This window comes from Electrona antarctica (assembly GCF_951216825.1).
Source record: "Electrona antarctica genome assembly, chromosome: 6".
NCBI lineage: Eukaryota > Metazoa > Chordata > Actinopteri > Myctophiformes > Myctophidae > Electrona > Electrona antarctica.
Genome location: NC_136811.1, coordinates 3,479,410 through 3,502,059, shown reverse-complemented (window position 1 = coordinate 3,502,059; position 22,650 = coordinate 3,479,410). Strand labels below are relative to the sequence as shown.

Sequence of the window (22,650 nt, the reverse complement as noted above, 5' to 3'; positions counted from 1 at the left end):
CTCTCTGGTATGAACTAGGATCTTGCCTGCCGGTATAATCGTTCTCTTGTTTTCAGAGCATTCCTCAGAATCCGCCCTGACAGCTACATGTACTTTTGATCTTCGGCCTTTCTGGACTGTGTGCTACCATTAACCAATTTTGGCCTGACGTCAAAATTAAAAGAAAAATGTCTTCAAAATCCTGACAGTTTTCTGAAAAAACCATATGTTTCTGTATCAGTGGTGCTCAATATTTGATGTCAAAGACCCCCAGAATTATATGTATTTGTTCACGGACCCCCATCTAAAAATATGTTCTTCCTGCAGGGAACCCCACAGAAGCAATTATTTTTAGTTGAAAACGTTCGCTCTGAAAGAATATATATTCAAAGATTTGCGCCACATTTTCACGACTTTTCAAAAATAGCAGACCTACAAGCTCGTAGCGCGCCACTCGGTGGCGCGCTATGAGCTTGTAGATCTGCTATTTTCCGATAGCTAAAGTATAACATAATGCTTTAAAACACCAAAAGCGGTTCCCGTCCGGAATGGGTTAAAAGTAAAACTGCACTGCTTCCACACTCCTGTATTTGGCACCAACCTCTCTCTCACACAACAAAAATTATATTATGTAACTATTGGTCCATGTCATAATGGTGGTCAATGGGGAAAAGGTTTAAAACATGTTGTAATTGAAAAGGAACACTTACTATGCAGTTTTGTATAGACAAATAGAAATTTGTATATATGTTAAATGGTGCATTTATATAGCGCCTTTATCCAAGGCGCTTTACATAGATTGTGCATTACATTCACCCATTCATACACCGTTTGCAGTGGAAGCCATGCAAGGTACCAACCAGCACATCGGGAGCAATTTGGGGTTCAGTGTCTTGCCCAAGGACACTTCGACATGTAGACAGGAGGAGCCGGGATTCGAACCGCCGACCCATGGATCATTGGACGACCTGCTCTACAGTGGCGTGCACAGACATTTAGAGGGGCAGGTGCTCGAGTTAAAAAAGGGCACCTTGTGCAGCGCGTGGAACCGGCCGGTTGCCTTAATCCATTTTGGGCGGGAACCCCTTTTGGTGTTAGCATTATGTTATGCTTTAGCTATTGAAAAATAGCAGATCTACAAGCTCATAGCGCGCCACCGAGTGGCGCGCTACGAGCTTGTAGGTCTGCTATTTTTTTTAAAGAAAAAGAAAAGAAAACGTTTTTTTTTTTTTTTCCAAAAGGGCACATTGCCAAAAGGGCAGGGGGTGCTCTAGCACCCCCTAGTGTCTATCTGTGCACGCCACTGCTGCTCTACCTCTTGAGCCACAGTCGCCCCATATGTTGCAGAAGTTATAGCAGAAACGGAGAGACATATTTTCAACCGCTTATCCGGAGTTCCCGGACTTCCCTTTCCCTGCAGGCAACAATTCACGCCTGTGTTTCAGTTGCTTCATATTGATAGTCTGTGCTCTCAATTGCAGTGGCGTGCACGGATAGACACTAGGGGGTGCTAGAGCACCCCCTGCCCTTTTGGCAATGTGCCCTTTTGAAAAAAAAAAATATATATATATATATATATTTTTTTTCAAAAATAGCAGACCTACAAGCGCGTAGCGCGCCACTCGGTGGCGCGCTATGAGCTTGTAGATCTGCTATTTTTCAATAGCTAAAGCATAACATAATGCTAACACCAAAAGGGGTTCCCGCCCAAAATAGATTAAGGCAACCGGCCGGTTCCACGCGCTGCACAAGGTGCCCTTTTTTAACTTGAGCACCTGCCCCTCTAAATGTCTGTGCACGCCACTGCTCAATTGTTATTGTAAACTTGGTGTGAGTATAAAAGAACATGACAGGCGCAGCATGGTGACTGCAGGGCATATCATGTTTGTTTTTCGTTTTTTTTCCAAAAATGATGTTTTAGCCAATTCAACATAAACAAGGCGGAACCAGAGCGGAACAAGGCAGAAAGAGCCTGCAGCTGGTTAGTCAGTCAGGGACCAATCAGAAGGCTGACAAAGAGTGAATTAGCGGGTCCATGGCTTTAGTTTCCGACATACTATTGGTCCGACTGTCATATGACCGACAAAAAACAAACAAAACCCTAATAAAACCCTAACCGCAAGCACGGCGCAACGCAACGCATGTTCACCGCATGTCGTGAGCGACGGGTGATTTCCGCCATGTGGGACCTTTGGTGTGTGGGTTCTGCATGTGTGAACCACACATTAACTGTAGGAGAAAACTTTCGCACACCTAGAAATTAGGTGTATGCACAGGTGCGTAGGCCAGTGGACATCAATGAAAGCAATAAGGTACAGTTGGAGGCCATCGATATTGTCCTTTTCTTTTTGCTGAGGTTTGCGTGATCTGCGCATAAAGGACAGTTAACCCATTTTGGGCGGGAACCCCTTTTGGTGTTTTAAACATTATGTTATAAATTAGCTATTGAAAAATAGCAGATCTACAAGCTCATAGCGCGCCACCGAGTGGCGCGCTACGAGCTTGTAGGTCTGCTATTTTTGATAAATCGTGAAAATATTTATTTCAGAAAACTGGAGGATTTAGAAGGATTTTTTTAAATTTTGAGGTCAGGCCTAAATGGGTCAAATGATAAGGGACAATATCGGTGGCACCCAACTGTACACCCGCACACTGTGTATCTGCTCGGTACATGAGTATTGTCTTATTTAATGAAGCAACGTTTCGGTCCTTCCGGACCTTCCTCAGGCATGAACCCCACATTAGCCACTCCATGCTGGAGGATCCAGAGGTGTTCCAAAGCAGTGTTGTTTTCGTCGACTAAAACTATGGCTGAAAAATGTTCGTCGACTACCTTTTTCCACCGATGAAAACTATTAATGGAAACAAAATGAAAACTAAGCTGTGACGACTAAAACGAAGACTAAATATACTGACAATTCCGTCAACAAATAAAAACTGGACCAAAATGTTAGGGAAGGGACTAGTGGACAAGAGATCCAGTATGAGTCATTTTACACTTGGTTGCATGCTGAAAATAGCCGATCTACAAGCTCACAACGTGTTACCGGTGCCTCAAACCTTTTCCTGTCAAGGATTTGCACACGTTTTCAAAAATAGTACAAGGTACAAAATGACACAGCTGATTTTTGAGTGGTGCAACCACTCCTATACAGACAGCTATGTGTGTCCCTGGGTCTGTCTGTCCAAGCACGAAATAGCGTTATAGCGTTTGTTCACCACCAAGTGTCACTGGTGGTGAACAGCCTATCACACAGACACAGGCACACACACAGGCCGGGGAGGAGGGCTTGTACAGTACAGTACAGTACAGTACAGTACAGCACAGCACAGCACAGCACAGTACAGTACAGTACAGTACAGTACAGTACAGTACAGTACAGTACAGTACAGTACAGTACAGTACAGTACAGTACAGTACAGTACAGTACAGCACCACTCACTTCAGACGAGTCGGTTTTAACCCATTCTGAACGGGAACCCATTTTGGTGTTTTAACTAAGCATTATGTTATATACTTTAGCTATTGAAAAATAGCAGATCTACAAGCTCATAGCGCGCCACCGAGTGGCGCGCTACAAGCTTGTAGGTCTGCTATTTTTTAAAAATCGTAAAAAATGCGGCACAAATCTTTGAATATCTATTCTTTCAGAGCGAACTTTTTTTTTATTTCGACGTCAGGCCTAAATGTTTTAATGAGTTAAACTGGCTTTTTTCAGAGAGAGAGAGAGAGAGAGAGAGAGAGCGAGAGCGAGAGAGAGAGAAGAGAAGAAAAATATAATGTGCGTGCGTCTGCGCTGGGACAACTGATCAAGTTGCATTTGGCCTATAAGCATGAGGCCCTTGACACCCACATAGACCTTTACATTTTTCCACGTCCTATCCTGGGTTTGTAATAAATAAATAAATGCGCGCGAGCGAGGCCGTTTGAGTGTGTAATGTGCTGTTACAGAGAGGTCAGGGAGAGCCCGTCACCAGGGCACGCACGCACGCACGCATGCACGCACGCACGCATAACTGGACAGTTTGCTCATTACGGATACTGGAGTCAAGTCAGCAGCTGTCCAATTAACTCAGAGCGGATTTGCAGACACGTTGCGCGCGCGTGCGTGTGTGTGCGTGTGCGTGTGTGTGTGTGTGAGACAATATTTGGATCTTACATATAGTGGAGTAGAAGTATTGGAAATACTCGAGCAAAGAACAAATACCTCACAATTGTACTTAAATACAGTGCTTATAAGTAAATGCACTTAGTTACTTTCCACTTGTGTCGTCCACAGTAAGGCCTCACTCAGACCTTTACTGCATTGCTGTATGCTTGTTGGATGAATGTTGTGTAGTGTCATGGCCGCCCCAATGCATTTCCAATGGGAGTCACATGGTTTGACACAACATTTGTGTTGTATGAGGGGGAGGGGCGCAGTCGAAACACAGCCGAAAGCCATACAACAGCTTGTAGTCCAAAATGTGGACTACAAACCATGTGACTTCCATTGGAAATGCATTGGGGCGGCCATGACACTACACAACATTCATCCAACAAGCATACAGCAATGCAGTAAAGGTCTGAGTGAGGCCTAACAGTCTTTGTATTGAGTTGTGCTTTCATGTGAAATGTACCCATTCTGCAAACTGTTAAAACATACTGTACTTCAATCAATCAATCAATCAATCAATCAATCAATCAATCAATCAATCAATCAATCAATCAAATGTCAAATGACAAGTGTTCGCTCCCGAGTCCCCACCCATCTGACCACAATGTGCAAGGCTTCGCTGCGCACACCAGTTTATTGTTCATTTATTTTAATTCAGTGTTGGAAAGTAACTAAGTACTTTTACTTAAGTACAATTTTGAGGTATTTGTACTTTATTTGAGTATTTCCAATTTCTAGTACTTGTACTTCTACTCCACTACATCCCAGAGCCAACATTTTTACTTTTACTCCACTACAATTACTTGAAAGCTTTAGTTACTAGTTACTCTGGCGATTTTAATTTTGATTAATACATTAACCACTTCAACCCTAAACATTTTGGCCATTTGAAAATAGCCAATCTACAAGCTCACAATGCGTCGCATTGAGAGCTTGTAGATCTGCTATTTTCATTAGACCTCACTCAGACCTTTAAAACATTGATGCATGCTTGTTAGAGACTGACACGGGAGTGGATTTTCACTCCTGTCCTGTCCCACTCCCACAGAAAAAATCCTGTCCTGTCCCAATCCTGGGCCAGAGTTTAAAAAAAAATCCCATCCTGTCCCACTCCTGTAGAATGACTCCTGATCCCATCCCGCTCCCACTCGAAATTACTCCCGCTCCCATCCCGCTCCTGTTTTTGTTTTGTTTTAGTCATTAGGCAATTGATCGATCGATCCATCTATCCATCTATAGGCCTATCTATCTATCACTTCTGGCTTCTCAAGACAGATAGCCTACCAATACAATTAAAATAAGTGTTGGATTTAACTTTGACTACCAAATACAGTTCTGACACTTAATTGAAGTACTATGACATCTGTTTCTGAGAGAAACAGATTTTTGAGAAACATGCATCCCTAGACATTGTACCGCTATTGCTATGTGAACATAATGTATATCCAAATGCAGCTTACAATGTCCACTTCCATACAAAAAAAATAATAATCTTCTACCATGTGCCATTTCAGAGTTCTCAGAAGTCAACGACGGCTTGGGACCACAAAATACCGCAGTATGTTGACATGCATGCTTCATTGTAGAGGCTGATATTTTGATAATGCAATTTTTTTTTTATTATTATTTTTTTTTTTACAATTACACTCGACAACCTCAGGTTTAATTTGATATATGGCATGCATATGTCGCTATAGTAGAACCTAGACTAGGTGTTTGAAACAAACATCAAACAAAACAAAACCTGGGAGAATAGATACAACAGGGGGACCAGAATATATAGCTACAACAGGAATAACTGTGATTTGAACTGGCACAGCACAGCTCTTTTATTTTAGCCACAAATCACATCAATCAAAATGTCTTAGGCCTACTATAAATATATATATATAGATATACACACACACATACACACACTTACATTGGCATTGTATGTGTAGACTGTAGTATGAATAGAACTGGAATGTGTGTAGTGTAAACCTGTGCAATGTACAGCCTGCATACTGGGTCCGGTTGGTTTCAAAACATGTATTGGAGCAGCTCATCTGTCGAGAAGAGCTCAATGAAGAGACTGGCTCACTGTTTGCATCCAGCTCACACCGAGGACATGGTTCACCATCTACGGCTGTCACCGGACAACACACCACCATCGAGATGCAGCTGGCCTGTCGGCATCTAAATTACAGAAATACGCAATTATTAGCATAAAAGCATTGATTTTATTTGTGTAGTATACATCTGGTGGAGCTATTGCCCCCGCAACCCGACTACGGATAATCGGTCGAAGATGGATGGAGCCAAGCTTACACCTGACCCTATGCCTGAATAGCCGATCTACAAGCTCTGCAATATTTAGATTTACTGCAGTGTTGATTTTGACAGCATATTTTAGTTGTAGTCATAGTCTCTTGAATAGTTTTCATTTTGTTTTAGTCACATTTTAGTCACCTGGAATGTTTGGATTTACAAACACAGGATATAATGATATTACCCTATCGTGTTAGCCATATCATGTCAGCTCACGTCATACACGCTATAGTTAGCTTCACTCCCCCCTCCGATCGCTTGTAGCAGGGTCATCATCACAATAATACCACGCGTTGCTTTAGTAAAAATTATTTTATTTCTCAATTGAGTGCATGCCTGATACGATACATACAGTAGGCTATACTGCATAGTATACAGTAGCTTACACATTGATTTGTACTTTGTAAAAGTACACATTTATCGTAGCAAAATGTCGTACTTTTTTCCTGCTGCTGCTGCTGGCTAACCGATCGACCGAACGTCAACGACCCCCCCCCCCCCCCCCCCCCCCCCATCCACCAAAATAAATGTATTTACATAAAGTGCATAGCAAGCATGATAAACAGTACACATTATTATCGTAGCAGGATTCGCTTTTCTGCTTTCCCTCTGCCTTGAACATCCGACCGACCAAACGACCGATTGCAGTAATAAGCAGCAGCAACAACAACAACAAAAAAGAACAACACGGCAAAAAATATCCATCATTTTACATATAAAACTGTGATGCGAGAATATTATGGTTCTTACCACAGAACAGATGGGAAGCCAGCTATACCCGCCTCGTCCGTCTTCATCTTTTATTCAATCGCCACAGCCAAGCCGACATGATGGGTGGGGGGGCTGGTTCATGGCTCAAATCACCGTTCCTACTCTAATGGGGGGGGCTGTTTCATGGCTGTTTCATAGCTCAGATCACCGCTCCACTACTCCAACGGAGAAGTGGGAACGTTATACCCTCGCCCCTCTTCAACAGTTCAACTCGTCTTAAATCGCCAACTAGTTCTCTGTTCTCTGCTGGGTGGGTGCCGGCTGTTTCATTACCATTTCACTACTAACGGACCAAGAGACCCAGGGACCCGGGACCCCGGGTACAGCGAAACTGGGGGTCGGGGATTGAAGGCCTCTGGGACTCAGCAGTGTTGCCACGGCGTTTGCGTGGATTGACTAGCCTGTCCACAGTGTGCGGGCGTCTCCAGCCGAGCGATCGAAATCCCCCCCGCAAAAACAAAGGGGGCAGAACTTTGCTTTGATCACATGTTTCACACGTCACTTGTTTTCCTATAGTTGGAAAGTGATAGAGCTTACATAGATGACTTGGGAGGGTGGCCTGGACATCAAAGCACATTAATCAATGGAATAAAAAAAAGCCCCCTTGGGTCAGTAAATATGCGTATTTGGTAATTATGGTCCCCAAGGGAGGGGGTCCGTATGGAACAGCCCTTGGTAGAGATAGAGTTAAGTAAAAAAAGATTAGTACATTTTCCACCACTGTTTTCATTACAGAGCCCAATTAGTCCTCTCCACAGTGAAGGCTACTCTCTTCCTGCGGTCCCAAACACTCACACGTGATCAAATTAAAAAGTTCACGGCCAACAGTACAAACACTAGAGAAATGAAAAGGTCACTAAATGCAAGTGTTTAGGTTTTAAACACTTATTTGTGACACTTTTTAAACGTGTCACGGTGTTTAGATTAGAAACGGAAGATGAAACACCCCGAGCGGCCAGGACGGAGTTCTCCGTGCAATCAATTAGTAACGCCCAGCGCTCAGGACGGAGATTGATCAAAAGGACAGAGATTTATTGATATCAAAACCGATCGTATCGATCCACAGGCTGGGAGCGTCATTTTCCGGTTGTATTTTGGCTACATCAAGCTACTGCGGATAGCGCCTGGTCCGTCGCTAAATATGCTCCGCTGCTATGAATCGCTGGGCGCTCTGATTTAATGGATTAAATAACCCCGGGCGTTCGGGGTGTGTTAATCGCCGGTAACACGTTTTAAACGCATAAATGTGTTTAGTACTTAAGACACGCATAATACTGCCCTAGGTGTTCTCCTGCAGGTGTTTTATATCCATAAATAAACATTTTGCATTGAATTATTACACACAAGTGTTTAGGTTTTAAACGCGTCACATGTTCCAGAGATTTACAGTGGTACTGTACATCGTATACGGCCGATACCAATTATTTATTGAGGACAAGAGAGAACAATAACGAAACAATCGCCGCCGTTTCGGATGGCAAAGTTTCCTTCTTCAGGCATTTAAAAAGGGATTAAAAACTCCACACGGGTTGTTGTGTGGAGTTATTATTGTTTCTCTGACTTGTCCTCAATACATAATTGGCATCGGCAGCTGCAGTACAATAATTGTTGACTTCCTTACAGAGAGAATACCATGACATATAGGCTAATTATTGTATTACATTATACACTCCTATAGAAACACTCAGAGAAAATAGCCGATCTGCAAGCTCACAACGCGTCGCCAAGCGTTGAGCTTGTAGATCGGCTATTTTCTCGACTCACTCTTGTATGACGAAGTAGGCAGATAAGAGCAACGCGTTTCTACGGTAGAAGCGTAAACTTCAAAGACATTTTAACGTCTCCTCCCACACGAGAGCGAGCTGAAGGAGCTGTCGTTTTGGGTAAAACATTTAGCAGCCGCGCATTATAACGACTTACAGAGGCTAGAGTAAAAGTTACAATACGTCGTTTGCTAGGAAACAGCAGCAGTTAATGCCTTATTGCTTCCATTCATCACCGAAACATGTCCTTGTGGGGTTAGAGAGAGAGAGAGAGAGAGAGAGAGAGAGAGATAATGTAGATAGGCGCACGCACGTATATACGCAAACGCCAAAACAATTTGGTAGACCGACCGACAGAGCAACAATGGAAGCGAGAGCGCTGCACACAGCTGTTTCTACACGCCTTAATTTCCCTGCTGATTTTCGAACAGAGGAATCACAATTCATGAATTCCTAAAGTGAGCTGATGTTCTCTTTGATCAGTATGTTGTTACTAGTTCATGCCGGTCAGTCACATGATTAAGCCATTCTGTGCGGGAACACCCTTTTGGTGTTTTAAGCATGTTATACTTTAGCTGTTGAAAAAATAGCAGATCTACAAGTTCATAGCACGGCACCGAGTGCCGCGCTAAGAGCTTGTAGGTCTGCTATTTGTTTTTAATCGTGAAAATGTGGCGCAAATCTCTGAATATACTGTATATTCTTTCAGAGAGAACGTTTTTAACTCAAATCTTTGCTTGGGGGGGGGGGGGTAATCCCCCCTGCTAATCCAGCCCTATGTTCACAGACAGGCGCTTTTATTGTAATGTTAGCTTAGTTCTCAACCTGTGCATGGTTCAGGGCACACTTGAAAATCATGAATGGTAAATGGTGCATTTCAGTTGTAGTGGTGGTACTTTTCGAAGTGGGGGGGATGCCCCCATAAGACACGTGCACACGAATTTGCGTGCACGTGCGCATCGTGCATGGCCGAAACGGGGTTTACAATGCTAATGTAAACGACAAGTCAAAAACATATCTTTGCCAAAAAATATATTTTAGAAATTTAGACATGAGAGAACTGGGGGGATGGCACTCCCCCCCCCCCCCCCCTCCCCACACACATACACTACACCACTGGTGTATTTAGTGCTTTTATCCAAAGCGCTTCCCCTGTTTGGGAAGAACCAGCGAGTCATGTTTGATGCTCACCACCGCGTGTGCGTGCGTGCTTGCGTGCGTGCGTGCGTGCGTCACGGTGCGTGCGTGCATGCGTGGTGTGTGTGGTGTGCATGCGTGCGTGCGTACGTGCGTGCGTGCGTGCGTGCGTGCGTGGTGTGCGTGCGTGTGTGCGTGCGTGTTGTGTTACCTGTATCTTGCGTTCATGGTGTCCACTGCAAAGAGAGTTGAGAGACACCCTGAATGTCTGCCACACTGGATTCAGGTTGTTCATTACAGTCTGAGAGAGAGAGAGAGAGAGAGAGAGAGAGATTTTTTTTAAATAAATAAGGACAAACTCTACATGACATTTTCAAATATCAGCATACTCTGTTATAGCTCCCTCTGTAAGAGGTTCTATCTGAAAGAGAATGCTGGAGAGATGCTATAGCTCTCCACGAACACAAGGGTTCAAATAGCCTGGCTAATAACCCATTTTGACCTGAGATCAGATTCTAAAAATGTCTTCTACATCCTGACAGTTTTCTGAAAAGGCTATGTTTCTATGTCAGTGGTTCTTCGATTTTTCAAAAAAATAGCAGACCTGCAAGCTCGTAGCGCGCCACTCGGTGGCACGCTATGAGCTTGTAGGTCTGCTATTTTCCAATAGCTAAGGCATAACATAATGCTAACACCAAAAGGGCCGGGTTCCCGCCCAAAATGGGATGAGCCAGACGAAAACGTTGGAACATCTTGCCCTTGAATTAGTTTGGGAGCTTTGGGAGCGATATAACTCCGTGCGAGGAGGATATTCAACCTCTCTGTGCTTTCCTGGCTCTCTATCCAACACCTGTCAAAACCTGTCCCTCAAAACGGAGAGCCTCGTCGAAACACCGGCGAGACGGGAGACTCATCGACATTATTCATGAACGAAATCCACCTCTTGACTCATTGTACTGTATATCTTCGAGAGACTGACTTGAACATTGACACAATATTGAGCAGCTCCACCTCTGAAACGTTTCACATTTCATTTCTGCTGCTTTTTTTTAAATACATAAATGGCCAGTTTGAAAATCCAATATCTATAGAGCGTCGCAGTCCCGCCCCCTACCATGGACCAGGAAATGAATCCCAATGCATTATTCCCATAGACATTTCATAAAGTATTTATTTAAAGACGGTTACGCCGCGGACAAAGCCAACTCGAGTCGTGACAACTCATGACAACACAAACAATATTTTGGACCAAACAAATAATTACAAAGAAGAAAAACAACAAAAAAGTGTTGTAACCTGCCGTTTGCTTCTTCTTTCTAATTATTTTTTCGGCCCCAAAAAAATTGTTTGTTGTCATGATTTGTCACGACTCGAGTTGGCTTTGTCCGCGGCGTAAACGTCTTTAAATAAATACTTTCTGAAATGTCTATGAGGAAAATGAACGGAGAATCATTTCCTGGTCCAGGGTAGGGGGCGGGACTGCGACGCTCTATACCATTGTTAGCGTTTTCTTTTAGGTGGACGATGGAAGGGTATGGGTATGCTGTGTTTGTCTGTGATTGATGTTCACTGCTGTTCAGAAAGGTATATAGATTTGAAGTTGGAACTCACAAATAAGACCTCTTTCACACAGCAACTGTCATTAAAGTTAAAACATAAACATTTGCAGACTTATAGCTTGCAGAGCAAAGCATAAAACAGGATTCGGTTGGTTTCGTTTTCTTTTAAAAGGTTTGAACATTTTTTTTATCTCCAGTGAAAAAGTAAAATTCATTGAGAAGAAACGCACGCCGACAGGGTTACCACCAACGTCCCCATCCTCGGGCTGTGAGGTCATTATGGTTTTAATTAGTCTAGTGGATTTGCTCAGTTTAATTATTATTTACTTTTCTTTTAAGGCTCTTTTTGCTTTATTTTATTCCACACTCCCCGCCGCACAAGCGAGACAAGCGAGACCAAACAGTAATAATGGAACAAAAACCAAGCAAGGTACAAACAGCAATACATATGAGAGAGAGAGAGAGAGAGAGAGAGAGAGGGGAATGAAATCAGCATGCCAACTCAACCCTCGACAGCGCTGCTCTCCTGCTGCTCGGAGAGCCAATATGAGTCGTTGCTTACAAGTCAACTCTCGGTGAGGACTTCTGAAACATCTCCCCTACTGTAGCTCGCTTCTGTCCAGAAAGATAGAAAAGCCGCGGTGGGAATCCATTGATCCCAGGCCCACCGTCCGCACCCCCTGCAGCAGCAATCTGCTTTTTGAGGTCTTCAATATAAGCCTCTCCGTACTGTGGACTCCACTTGTTTGAATCCCCAACTCCCTCATAGATTTATTGAGTACCACAGACGAAAAACAGTCTAAGGCCTCACTCAGACCTTTACTGCATTGCTGTATGCTTGTTGGATGAATGTTGTGTAGTGTCATGGCCGCCCCAATGCATTTCCAATGGAAGTCACATGGTTTGTAGTCCACATTTTGGACTACAAGCTGTTGTATGGCTTTCGGCTGTGTTTCAACTGCGCCCCTCCCCCTCATACAACACAAATGTTGTGTCAAACCATGTGACTCCCATTGGAAATGCATTGGGGCGGCCATGACAACACAACATTCATCCAACAAGCATAGAGCACTGCATTAACGGTGTGAGCTCAGCCTTAGTCCAAATGTCATTCTGACCCCTCCACGAAAAGGCCTCGTTGTCCTGAACCCTTATCTATCAATTTATACATTATGGATCAATAGTGTGGACTTAGACTGTTTTTCGTCTGTGGGATTCAGTGGTGAGGGCACAAAATGATGACACCCAAGGTGTAACTCCTGACGAAACGGATTAATATCTCCACCTTTCCGCACAGTCCGGCTACTCCTTCATGGAGTGCACAGAGGGCTGGCGGTGGCTCAGTGGTATAGAGTGGCTTGATGGTAACCGCAAGGTTGCCAGTTCGAACCCGGGCTCCCCCAGAGTTAGTGTCGATGTGTCCTTGAGCAAGACTACTGAACCCCAAATTGCTCCTGATGTTCTGGTTTCTGCCGCCATCGGTATATGAATGTGTGTGTGTGAATGGGTGAATTGATGCACAATCTATGTAAAGCGCCTTTGGATAAAGGCGCTATATAAATGCGACCATACCATTTTACCATTTACCACAGACGCTTGTTTTTAACATTTGCAATAAAAACATGGCATGATCTGAGCACCCCACAGATGAAACCGTTTGAGAATCAGTGAGGTACACGCGCTGTGTTTTATTAGTATTTTAGTATTTATTGCTCTCCATAATGTCAGGTGGAAACAGCTGGAGAGGATGGCGCAAGACAGACGAGGGTGGAAACGACTCATCAATGGCCTATGTTCCGAAAGGAATACAAAGGCCTAAGTAAGTAAGTAAGTAAGTAATAATGTCAGGTTTAGAGAGTGGGCTTCTGTACCAACTGCTTCAAACACCATGAGGTTTCATGTGATTGATTCACATCCAGATGACCATTCCCTGTATTGTTAAAATCCCACCCAAGAATTACCATAATTGGCCTGGGCCGGCCGAGCGGTCCAGGTAATCCGCGGGTTCAAGTCCAGATCCCGACAACCTTTGCTGCGTGTCTCTCAAACTACTGTAATCTATCAATAAAGGCAAAAAGCCCCAAAAAATATGTACAAAAAAAAGAAAAGATAATAACCAGAATTACCACACATGCCTCCGCCAACTAGTTGCAGTTTACACTGCGCAAAAAGCATGGATACGGATGTGTATATTACAGGAAACTCCGGTTAAACTTTCCAACAAACTCCGGTAAACTCCCGAATTGTACCATCACACCTGTATGGGCCACGGCCCACCCATATAGAAAGCTGGACCACCCATCCATTTTTTTGGGGGAAAAAAATAAAATATATATATTTTTTAAAATAAATAAATACATAATTATTATTTTCATAGGCTGTCAGTTTTTTTTCCGCTCTGACTTCAAGTTCAGACTATGCTTCTGTCTGTCTGTGTTGTTCAATCGCGCAAAAACTACAAATCCCACTATCCCAGAATGCTGAGCTCCCCAGTCTCCCCAGAGTCAGACCCCAATCAAAAAGCTGATCGAAGCTGGGAAGTTCCTGAACTCTGAACTGTCATGATGACCCGGTGATTAATGTGAACAGGACAGATGGAGAGAAAGATGCTAAGGCAGCTAACCAAACCAAGCCAAGCCAAGCAGCGTGTCTGATTGTGTCACAATGGCAAAACAAACACAAACAGTCAAACCTTTTTAAAGGTGTAGTGAAATGAAAAATACGTTTTTCACACTTTTAGACCATCTCCGTGGTCATTATGGGCATACCTAACAATGGATGCCAAAAGTCCATAAAAATATATTTTTTATTACTTCCTGAAAACGAAAACGTGCTGCGTGATGACGTGTCGAGGCCCACATCGATAAAAGCCAATACAAATGAAGCTTACCCGTTTAATTCCCCATATCTCCAAACAGGCAAACACAGCTGCTACTGATTACAGAAATCCTCCGTTTGTATTCCCATTCAAGATAACATCCAGAGAGTGTATTACTCGGTTTCAACTTAATCATCACGCTAAAATATGTATCTGAAAACATTATAGGGTAGAAATAAGTCACATAACAGTAAACTGGTACAGCTGGCCGTCTATCTGAATTGTAAACAAACACACAGCATGCGCTGGTATAGCATAGCTACCGACCCTAGCTACCGTCCCATCGCCTGAAGGGATGCGACGCTCTGATTGGTTCAGAAACTTCAGACCAGTGTTTCAACTTGAAACCGTTTGAAACTTCAAAATAAAATGTCCACCATTTCCGTTGCATTACACCTTTAAGTATTTTAAAAAGGCCAGACTGGAGGTGCAGGAACAACGCCAACCATAATCCCAGCAGGAGGAGGTCGCTGACAACCGTGACAACAACAATAATACGGATAGTACAGTGCAACAGAAGCAGCCCCCCCCACGGGCCCCACCGCCGCCGTCAGCAGGTCATGGAATTACTAGTAACTTTATTGTGATTTGAATTTTGACGTCTTGTTTTTGAATGTTTTAATAACCAAACTATATGTTATACTTCTAGCCTCAGCAGCCGTGGAGGATACTATAGCCGCCGTCAGCAGGTAATGGACTTAATTACTATAGTAGTGTAGCGTCCCAGTGGAACACTAGTACTGTGTTATGGTTAGGACTGTGCTACTGTGTGTGTTCCTTTAAGGTCGACCCGGGGGGGAAGTACTTCCGGGGTGAGGGCGGAAGCATGTTTACTAGTTTGGGGTGTTGTTGTTGTGCTTGGAGCCGTTGGGTTACGCTAGCATTGGTAGGCTATTCGTAGCTAGCCAGCTATCACTATTGTGTGCCTTGTTGTAACTCGTTATTTGGAATAAAAGCAACATAAATAAAGAAGGTTGTCATGTCGTTCGATGGGGAGAACCCCACCGGTCATTACAGTAGCTTTATTGTGATTTGAATTTTGACGTCTTGTTTTTGAATGTTTTAATAACCAAACTATATGTTATACTTCTAGCCTCAGCAGCCGTGGAGGATACTATAGCCGCCGTAGTCCCAGCCCGTCCCAGCCCGTCCACCGCCGCCGTCAGCAGGTAATGGACTTAATTACTATAGTAGCTTTATTGTGATTTGAATTTTGACGTCTTGTTTTTGAATGTTTTAATAACCAAACTACATGTTGTACTTCTAGCCTCAGCAGCGGATGCAGCCGTGGATAGTACTATAGCCGCCGTAGTCCCAACCCGAGTTTTTATATATTTATTTGACGTACATTATCGCTTTTGAATGTCTGTTAATAAAAGCATTCTATTTTCTAGTCTCCGCACCGGATGCAACCATGGATAGTTTGGATACAACAGCGTCAGGTTATATCACAGCCCGTCGTCCACAGCCGCCAGCAGCAGCAGCAGCAGAGATTCATGGGAGCTTTTTTGTAATTTGAGTGACTCGTTTAAATGTTAATTATTGCTTGAGTGTTTACTCTATTATTATTATTTTCTAGCCTCATCCGATTCAACTTTGGACACAGCAGCAGCAGGAGGAGGAGGAAAAGTCCTACTCTCAGCTGTGGAGGAGCCACCAGTACAGCCCAAAATGCAAAAGTTTCCTGTGACTAACTTCTCTGGGAAAATGCGCTGCTTTAATCGAGACTACTATGGAAAATATCCCTGGCTGGAGTACTGTACAGCAAGAGATGCTGTGTTCTGTAAAACCATGCAGACACGTCCAAGAGATGAGTAGTGAGAAAACATTTACTACTATTGGATACAGAGACTTAGTCCAGTAATAATGTAATTTGACCTCTAACTAATTGCAAAAAAACCAAACTCAACTGATTTTGCATCTTCAATATATCCTGAATAACAGAAAGAAAGTTGCCTGGAATTGTCTGAGGGGAAAGTGTTGAAAATGGCCTGTACAGTCTGGCCACCATTGACATCCTATTATAAGGCAATATTTTCTACATTTCCTTATGCTTTAAGTAGCATGTGACATATCAAACTAGGTTGTTGTCATGATGCTGAAGCCATTCCAAGCATTAGTTTTTCATAAAAACTCTCATTGGGCTAAATTTGGCCATAGCAACTTGCCAAAATGTAATGAGGTCAGCACATTTGGGCAAGTTGCTATGGCCAAATTTAGCCCAATGAGTGTTTTTATGGAATGGCTTCAGCATCATGACAACAACCTAGTTTGATATGTCACATGCTACTTAAAGCACAAGGAAATTTAGAAAATATTACCTTATAATAGGATGTCAATGGTGGCCACACTGTACAGGCTATTTTCAACACTTTCCCCTCAGACAATTCCAGGCAACTTTTTTTCTGTTATTCAGGATATATTGAAGATGCAAAATCAGCTGAGTTCGGTTTTTTTGCAATTAGTTAGAGGTTGATCCTGTATTTTCCATAGATTTCCTGTACTAACTGGAAGCATATCGGTACAGCCTGTGACAAGCACCAGGTCAGTAATAGCCATAGCAATAGTAGCCTTGCCGAGCCATGAGGCCCATAGGGCAGGAGCCTATCTCCTGTTTCTGTAGCGTGAGGCAGCTTGATGTACAAGTACACCCCCTGGACATGACGCTAGTATGTCACAGGGACTTACCCCCACTCCAACCCTTGATGCTGAGTGTCAAGCAGGGAGGCATTGGGTCCCATTTTTAGAGTCTTTGGTATGACCCGGCCGGGGATTGAACCCCAACCTCCCAGTCTCAGGGCGGACACTCTAACCACAAGGCCACTGAGCTGCCATAGCAATGCACAAAGCAAACTGCTTGCATACGGAGAGAGCCACAACTCGGATGGCAGAGGGACAATTATTGTAAACCAGTTAAACAGAGACATAGTCAACGCATCTTATGTAGAGAGAAATCAGGAGCACATTAAAGTAGTACTAGACATAGTTATGTTTTGTGCAAAGCAGGACCTCCCACTGCGGGGTCACAGGACCACAGAAGGAAACAAAGGCTTTTTTATGACACTTTTTGATGTGCTCAGACATACAAAATGAGCTACTCGAATCGGCTGCTTCCCTCCTTCTCCAAAAGATAAAAGATGATTTGCATGCAAAACAAAACAAAGACGGCTCTGTTTCAAACAACTATTATGCCATATTGGCAGATGAGTGTAAAGATATGTCCAAAAATAACTTGTTGCTGTGTGCCTTCGGTATGTGAAAGATGGAATGGTCAAGGAACGAGCAGTAGGGTTTTTGGATACAGCCGACATGAGTGCGAACTGTGGAATTGCAGACTGTGGAATTGCAGACAAAATCCTACAGGTGTTGGCACCTTTCGATTTAGATCCATTATTGTGTGTCGGATTCTGTTTTGATGGTGCCTCTGTGATGTCGGGGAGCCATGCAGGAGTGCAAGCTATACTTAAACACACTTTCCCAAAGGCAGTGTATGTGCACTGCAATGCCCATCACCTTAATCTAGTTCTCTGCAGTGTTGCAAAAGCGTGTGGACATGTGGCTATGTTTTTGGAGACACTGAACAGTTTACACGCATTTATGACTGGTAGCAGCCGTCATGCACGGTTTGTAGACGTTCAGAGGGAGTTGCACCCAGGCAGGCAGCCCATGGAGCTGGAACAGTCAGTGGACACAAGGTGGAGCTCCAAGTCGGGGTCAGTTAGAAAGGTGTTAACTTTGCTTGATGCGATCTTGGAAACACTTGCAGAATATTCTGAAAGCAACTGCGAAGCAACTAAACTGCAGGCAGGAGCTCTTCTGCGACAGATTCAGACCAAAACGTTTCTCTTTCTATTAGTGACATTTGGAATGTTGTTTGAGGTGCAACAAAGGGACTGCAGTCGTCCACTTTGTCTGTCACAGACTGCACGCATTTGATTGAGAGCCTTAAATCAAATTTTAGAAAGTTCAGGAACAATACAGATGACTTCAATAAAGTAATCAAATTAACTGATGACTTGATGACACAACACGATATTGCAAATTGGGATGTCGGTAGTGTCCGGACGAGGAGATTGCCTGCAATGTTAGATCCCTCTGTGTCTGTGGTTACATGTTCACTCGGTAAATCTGCCCCAATTAAAAACAATGAAAATTTGAGGCAGCTGTGGAATGAGATGCTGGACCGTCAAATAACGGAGATGGACAACCGTTTTCAAGAAGACACTTACGGTTTTGGGCGTGCCGCTGCTGCAATGCCAGCCAAAATCCAATATATTTGGAGAAAAATATTTTGTGAATTTCACATGTGACCATTATTATTTAGCTGTCAGTGAAGCTGACTGGACAGTCTACATGCAGTATATGAAACGTAAGCCTGATGCGGGAGAGGAGTTCCCAAAACGAATGAATGTGCTGGATAATACCCCATGTGACGTCTTCACTGGCATACACAACATGGTACAGTTGGGTGCCACCGATATTGTCCCTTATCATTTGACCCATTTAGGCCTGACCTCAAAATTTAAAAAAATCCATCTAAATCCTTCAGTTTGCTGAAATAAATATTTTCACGATTTTTCAAAAATAGCAGACCTACAAGCTCGTAGCGCGCCACTCGGTGGCGCGCTATGAGCTTGTAGATCTGCTATTTTTCAATAGCTAAATTATAACAATGTTTAAAACACCAAAAGGGGTTCCCGCCCAAAATGGGTTAACTGTCCTTTTGCGCAGATCACGCAAACCTAAGCAAAAAGAAAAGGACAATATCGATGGCCTCCAACTGTAAGGGCACTCGTCACACTACCAATGACATCCTGCACGGTTGAAAGGCTATTTTCCACCACAAACCGCATCAAAACGTGTCTACGAACTTCAATGTCAACTTCTCGTCTCAATAATTTGTCCCTGAACGGGAAGAAACTGACAAACTGAATTACGACGAAATCATTACAGTGTTCAACAGCAACAGCATAGTTTTAGAAATGTAGTGCTTTCAAATTTGAGAAATTCACAATGGGGCTCAATGGCATTATATATTGGCACGTCAAAAAAGCACTTTCACCTAGAAACTCCATTCACACTTTTTATAATTCAGCTTACTGGGGAGACACATGCTGGAACTTTTTACTTTGAAATGATTTGTAGTTTCGGAGTTATTTAACTTAAACGCCCAATGCATTCTCAATGGCAGGGGTGCCCACACTTTTTTTGACTGGAGAGCCACTTTCAAAACTAGAACTGCACTCTGTCGAGTAAATGGCCTACTAGTGCGCAAGCAGAGCGTGCAAGCAGCAAGCTCGTTGCCTCTAAACCCGACGATGGTATTTTTCGTCTATCCGGGCTATCTCCTGGCTAAGACTCAAAGGGCAGTATTATGCGTGTTTTAAGTACCAGGTCTTATGACTTAACTTTAGACCTGGAGGTGTGGTCAATGCTGATTGGCCACTCAGAATAGCCAAATGGCATTGATCACGCCTCCAGGTCTTAAGTTAAGTAATAAGACCTGGTACTTAAGACACGCATAATACTGCCCAAAGTCTTGTCTTGTTGTCTCTAAAGCTTGTTGCCTCTAAAACCGACGATCAAGGCTAAAGGTCTATTTTGTCCTGACGCAATACAATTTCTCAGGTCTTCCTGAGCTTCGAGAGATCCGTCTAGCCTCGAGCCTCGTCTATCCGGGCTTCTTACCGTCAAGTTCTTCTCTCCAAGACTCCATGTCTTGTCTTGTTGTCTCAAAAGCTTGTTGCCTCTAAAGCCGACGATGGTATTTTTCTTAACGTCCAAGACTCCAAGATTCCAAGTCTTGTCTTGTTGTCTCTAAAGCATTGGACATTGGTACATATCTTCGTCACGTCATGGGACATATGCTTCGTAGCATGACGGAAAACATACCTGCACGGTCAGCTTATGACGTCATAACATGTGCTGCCCCCGGACGCGCGCATCGTAGCACCTGACTGATAACATTACTTGCACTCTCTGCTTGCGCAAGTAATGACTATGATGCAACAAGATCTACCCACCAAAAAAAATATCAGATCGCATTGCTGAAATGTGTTTACCTGGGGGGGGGGGGGAAATAGAAGGAAAATGGAAAAATGGAATTGGTAGGGTTTTTATTTCTACCGACAGTGTGTACTGTAATATTTTGTATGTGGAAAGTGAGTAAACTACCTCGACGCACCCAAGGTCTCCTGTCTTGCTGTTTCCTTACTCCACAGTATATAACTTTGTAATGCTACTGACGTTTGTGCACAACAATCTTGAAAACAAAGTAATACATTGTGGGTTTGAGCTGACAGGCCCTTCTAAATGTCAATCAAGTCACCTTCATTCAAGTGGCAACATTTAAATTAAATATATATTTTTTAGGGGCATGTAATGTGATCTACCTGCACAGCCCTTGTGATCTACTGGTAGATCGCGATCTTCCTTTTGGGCACCCCTGGTGTATAGTATACACTGTATAATGTAGTTCTATAGTTTAATGCCAGGCTGAGCTCCAATGAATGGACTTGAAGCTGGAACTGTGCCTCGGACTCTGCACTCGGGTCCACTTGCTTTGCTGCCTCGTGACATCGTATGTTTATTAAAGCAGAAATACATTTTAAAACTGTTTTTAATATTTATCATATTGTCTATGCCCCTCAAAGTTATTTCTAATGGTTTGAGCCTCAATCACCACTCTGATATAACCAGTCCTTGTCATTTTCTTTCTCGACTTTGAAAGCAGTTTTAGTTGCAATACCACAATGTCCTGAGGTGGTGGGGTTTCTGATATGCAGATTATTTAATATTTGAGGCATTATAATACTGATGCTCGATGCTAGATAAAGCCAGGCTTGTTTCCATTCCATGCCAGCTTGGAAAATTTCACACAAATTGCTCAAAAGAACAGGCAGAAAATCAGGTACAAGCATTTTTCAAACTGCTCGAAATGGCAGAAAATCTGAGGGCGGAGCTTACTTGTCAAAGTGACAGATGTGTTCCCCATGAGTCAAGGAACATGTGGAAACAAGTGCCATGCATTTTGGCCAAACAAAGCATGAGTTATGCCTGTTCAAAAAAAACTACTATAGCGCCCCCCTTTGGCCAATTGGAGTAAGACTGCTTTCAGTGCTATTTGGCATGACCCTCTACTATACTGTAAAGTGACATAAGCATATGACGCTGCATGTATGTATTAGAGGCAGAAGAAGAATTTTCACAAACCAGCAATTTTCATTGGCTCATTTTTTCAAATCGAAAAAATAAATTTTTTCGATTTCTTTGTCCGTATAGGTCCAAAGTTCACGTGTAGACGTTTTTGTGCATTTTGATCAAAGTCCCTGGGAGGAGATACATTTGAACTGTTTTTCATATAATTCAAAATGGCGGGTGATCTAAAGGTCAGAGGTCAAAAGTCAGAACATGAAAGTTATTCGGCATGACGAGACACATATGTGTATCAAAGTGTCATTGCCAACGGTCAAACGGTTCATGAGCTATGCACTTTCAAAGTTTGCATTTTCAATTGAGTGCTATAGCGCCACCCTTTAGCCAATGGTCATGGGCTTCATATAGTCACCGTTTGGCATGGCCCTCTACCAGATTTGCGAAAACCGACTGCACGGTTCAGCCAGAAGTGCTATTTTTGGCGGAAGGAGAAGAAGAAGCAGAAGAAAAAAAACACAAAAACAATAAGTGACCAAAGTCACTTCTTGGTCCCTTAATTATACAAAGTAGGGTGACATTGATGACATCACGATGAGGACAAAATCAGTTGAGCTGTTCCTGATAGCAATGTCCATTAAAGCACCTATATGATATGAAAGCCTGATTGTTCAAAATGTGTTATTTGTGGGGATAGAAAACACATATGGGAGCCCCAAAAACACAAAATAAATCGAAAAAGTTGATATAGGTCCTTTAAAAATCACACCTGTGTGAAGTGAGTGGTGCAACTCTGTGTGGGGGTGGGGGGGGGAGGAAGTTCCAGACCCACAGGAACGCACCCAGGGTGCTGTCCCGATTCCGGCGAGCCACCCCGCGTCCGAAACGGTTGAGAAATGACAGAGTTACCGTGTGGGGGTCCCTCTACTGTAGGCTACCCTCTACTG

At 43.3% G+C, this 22,650-nt stretch overlaps 1 protein-coding gene across 1 annotated transcript in view; it reads right to left on the bottom strand.

Annotated features, from left to right (window-relative positions):
• Positions 1–22,650, bottom strand: part of cpne4a (copine IVa) — a gene marked incomplete at both ends in the record, with an annotated part of 274,780 nt that overhangs the window by 134,353 nt on the left and 117,777 nt on the right. Inside the window, one exon of the mRNA XM_079504392.1 lies at positions 10,326–10,415. Coding sequence (XP_079360518.1) covers positions 10,326–10,415 — 90 coding nt within the window. The remainder of the gene's footprint in view (positions 1–10,325; positions 10,416–22,650) is intronic.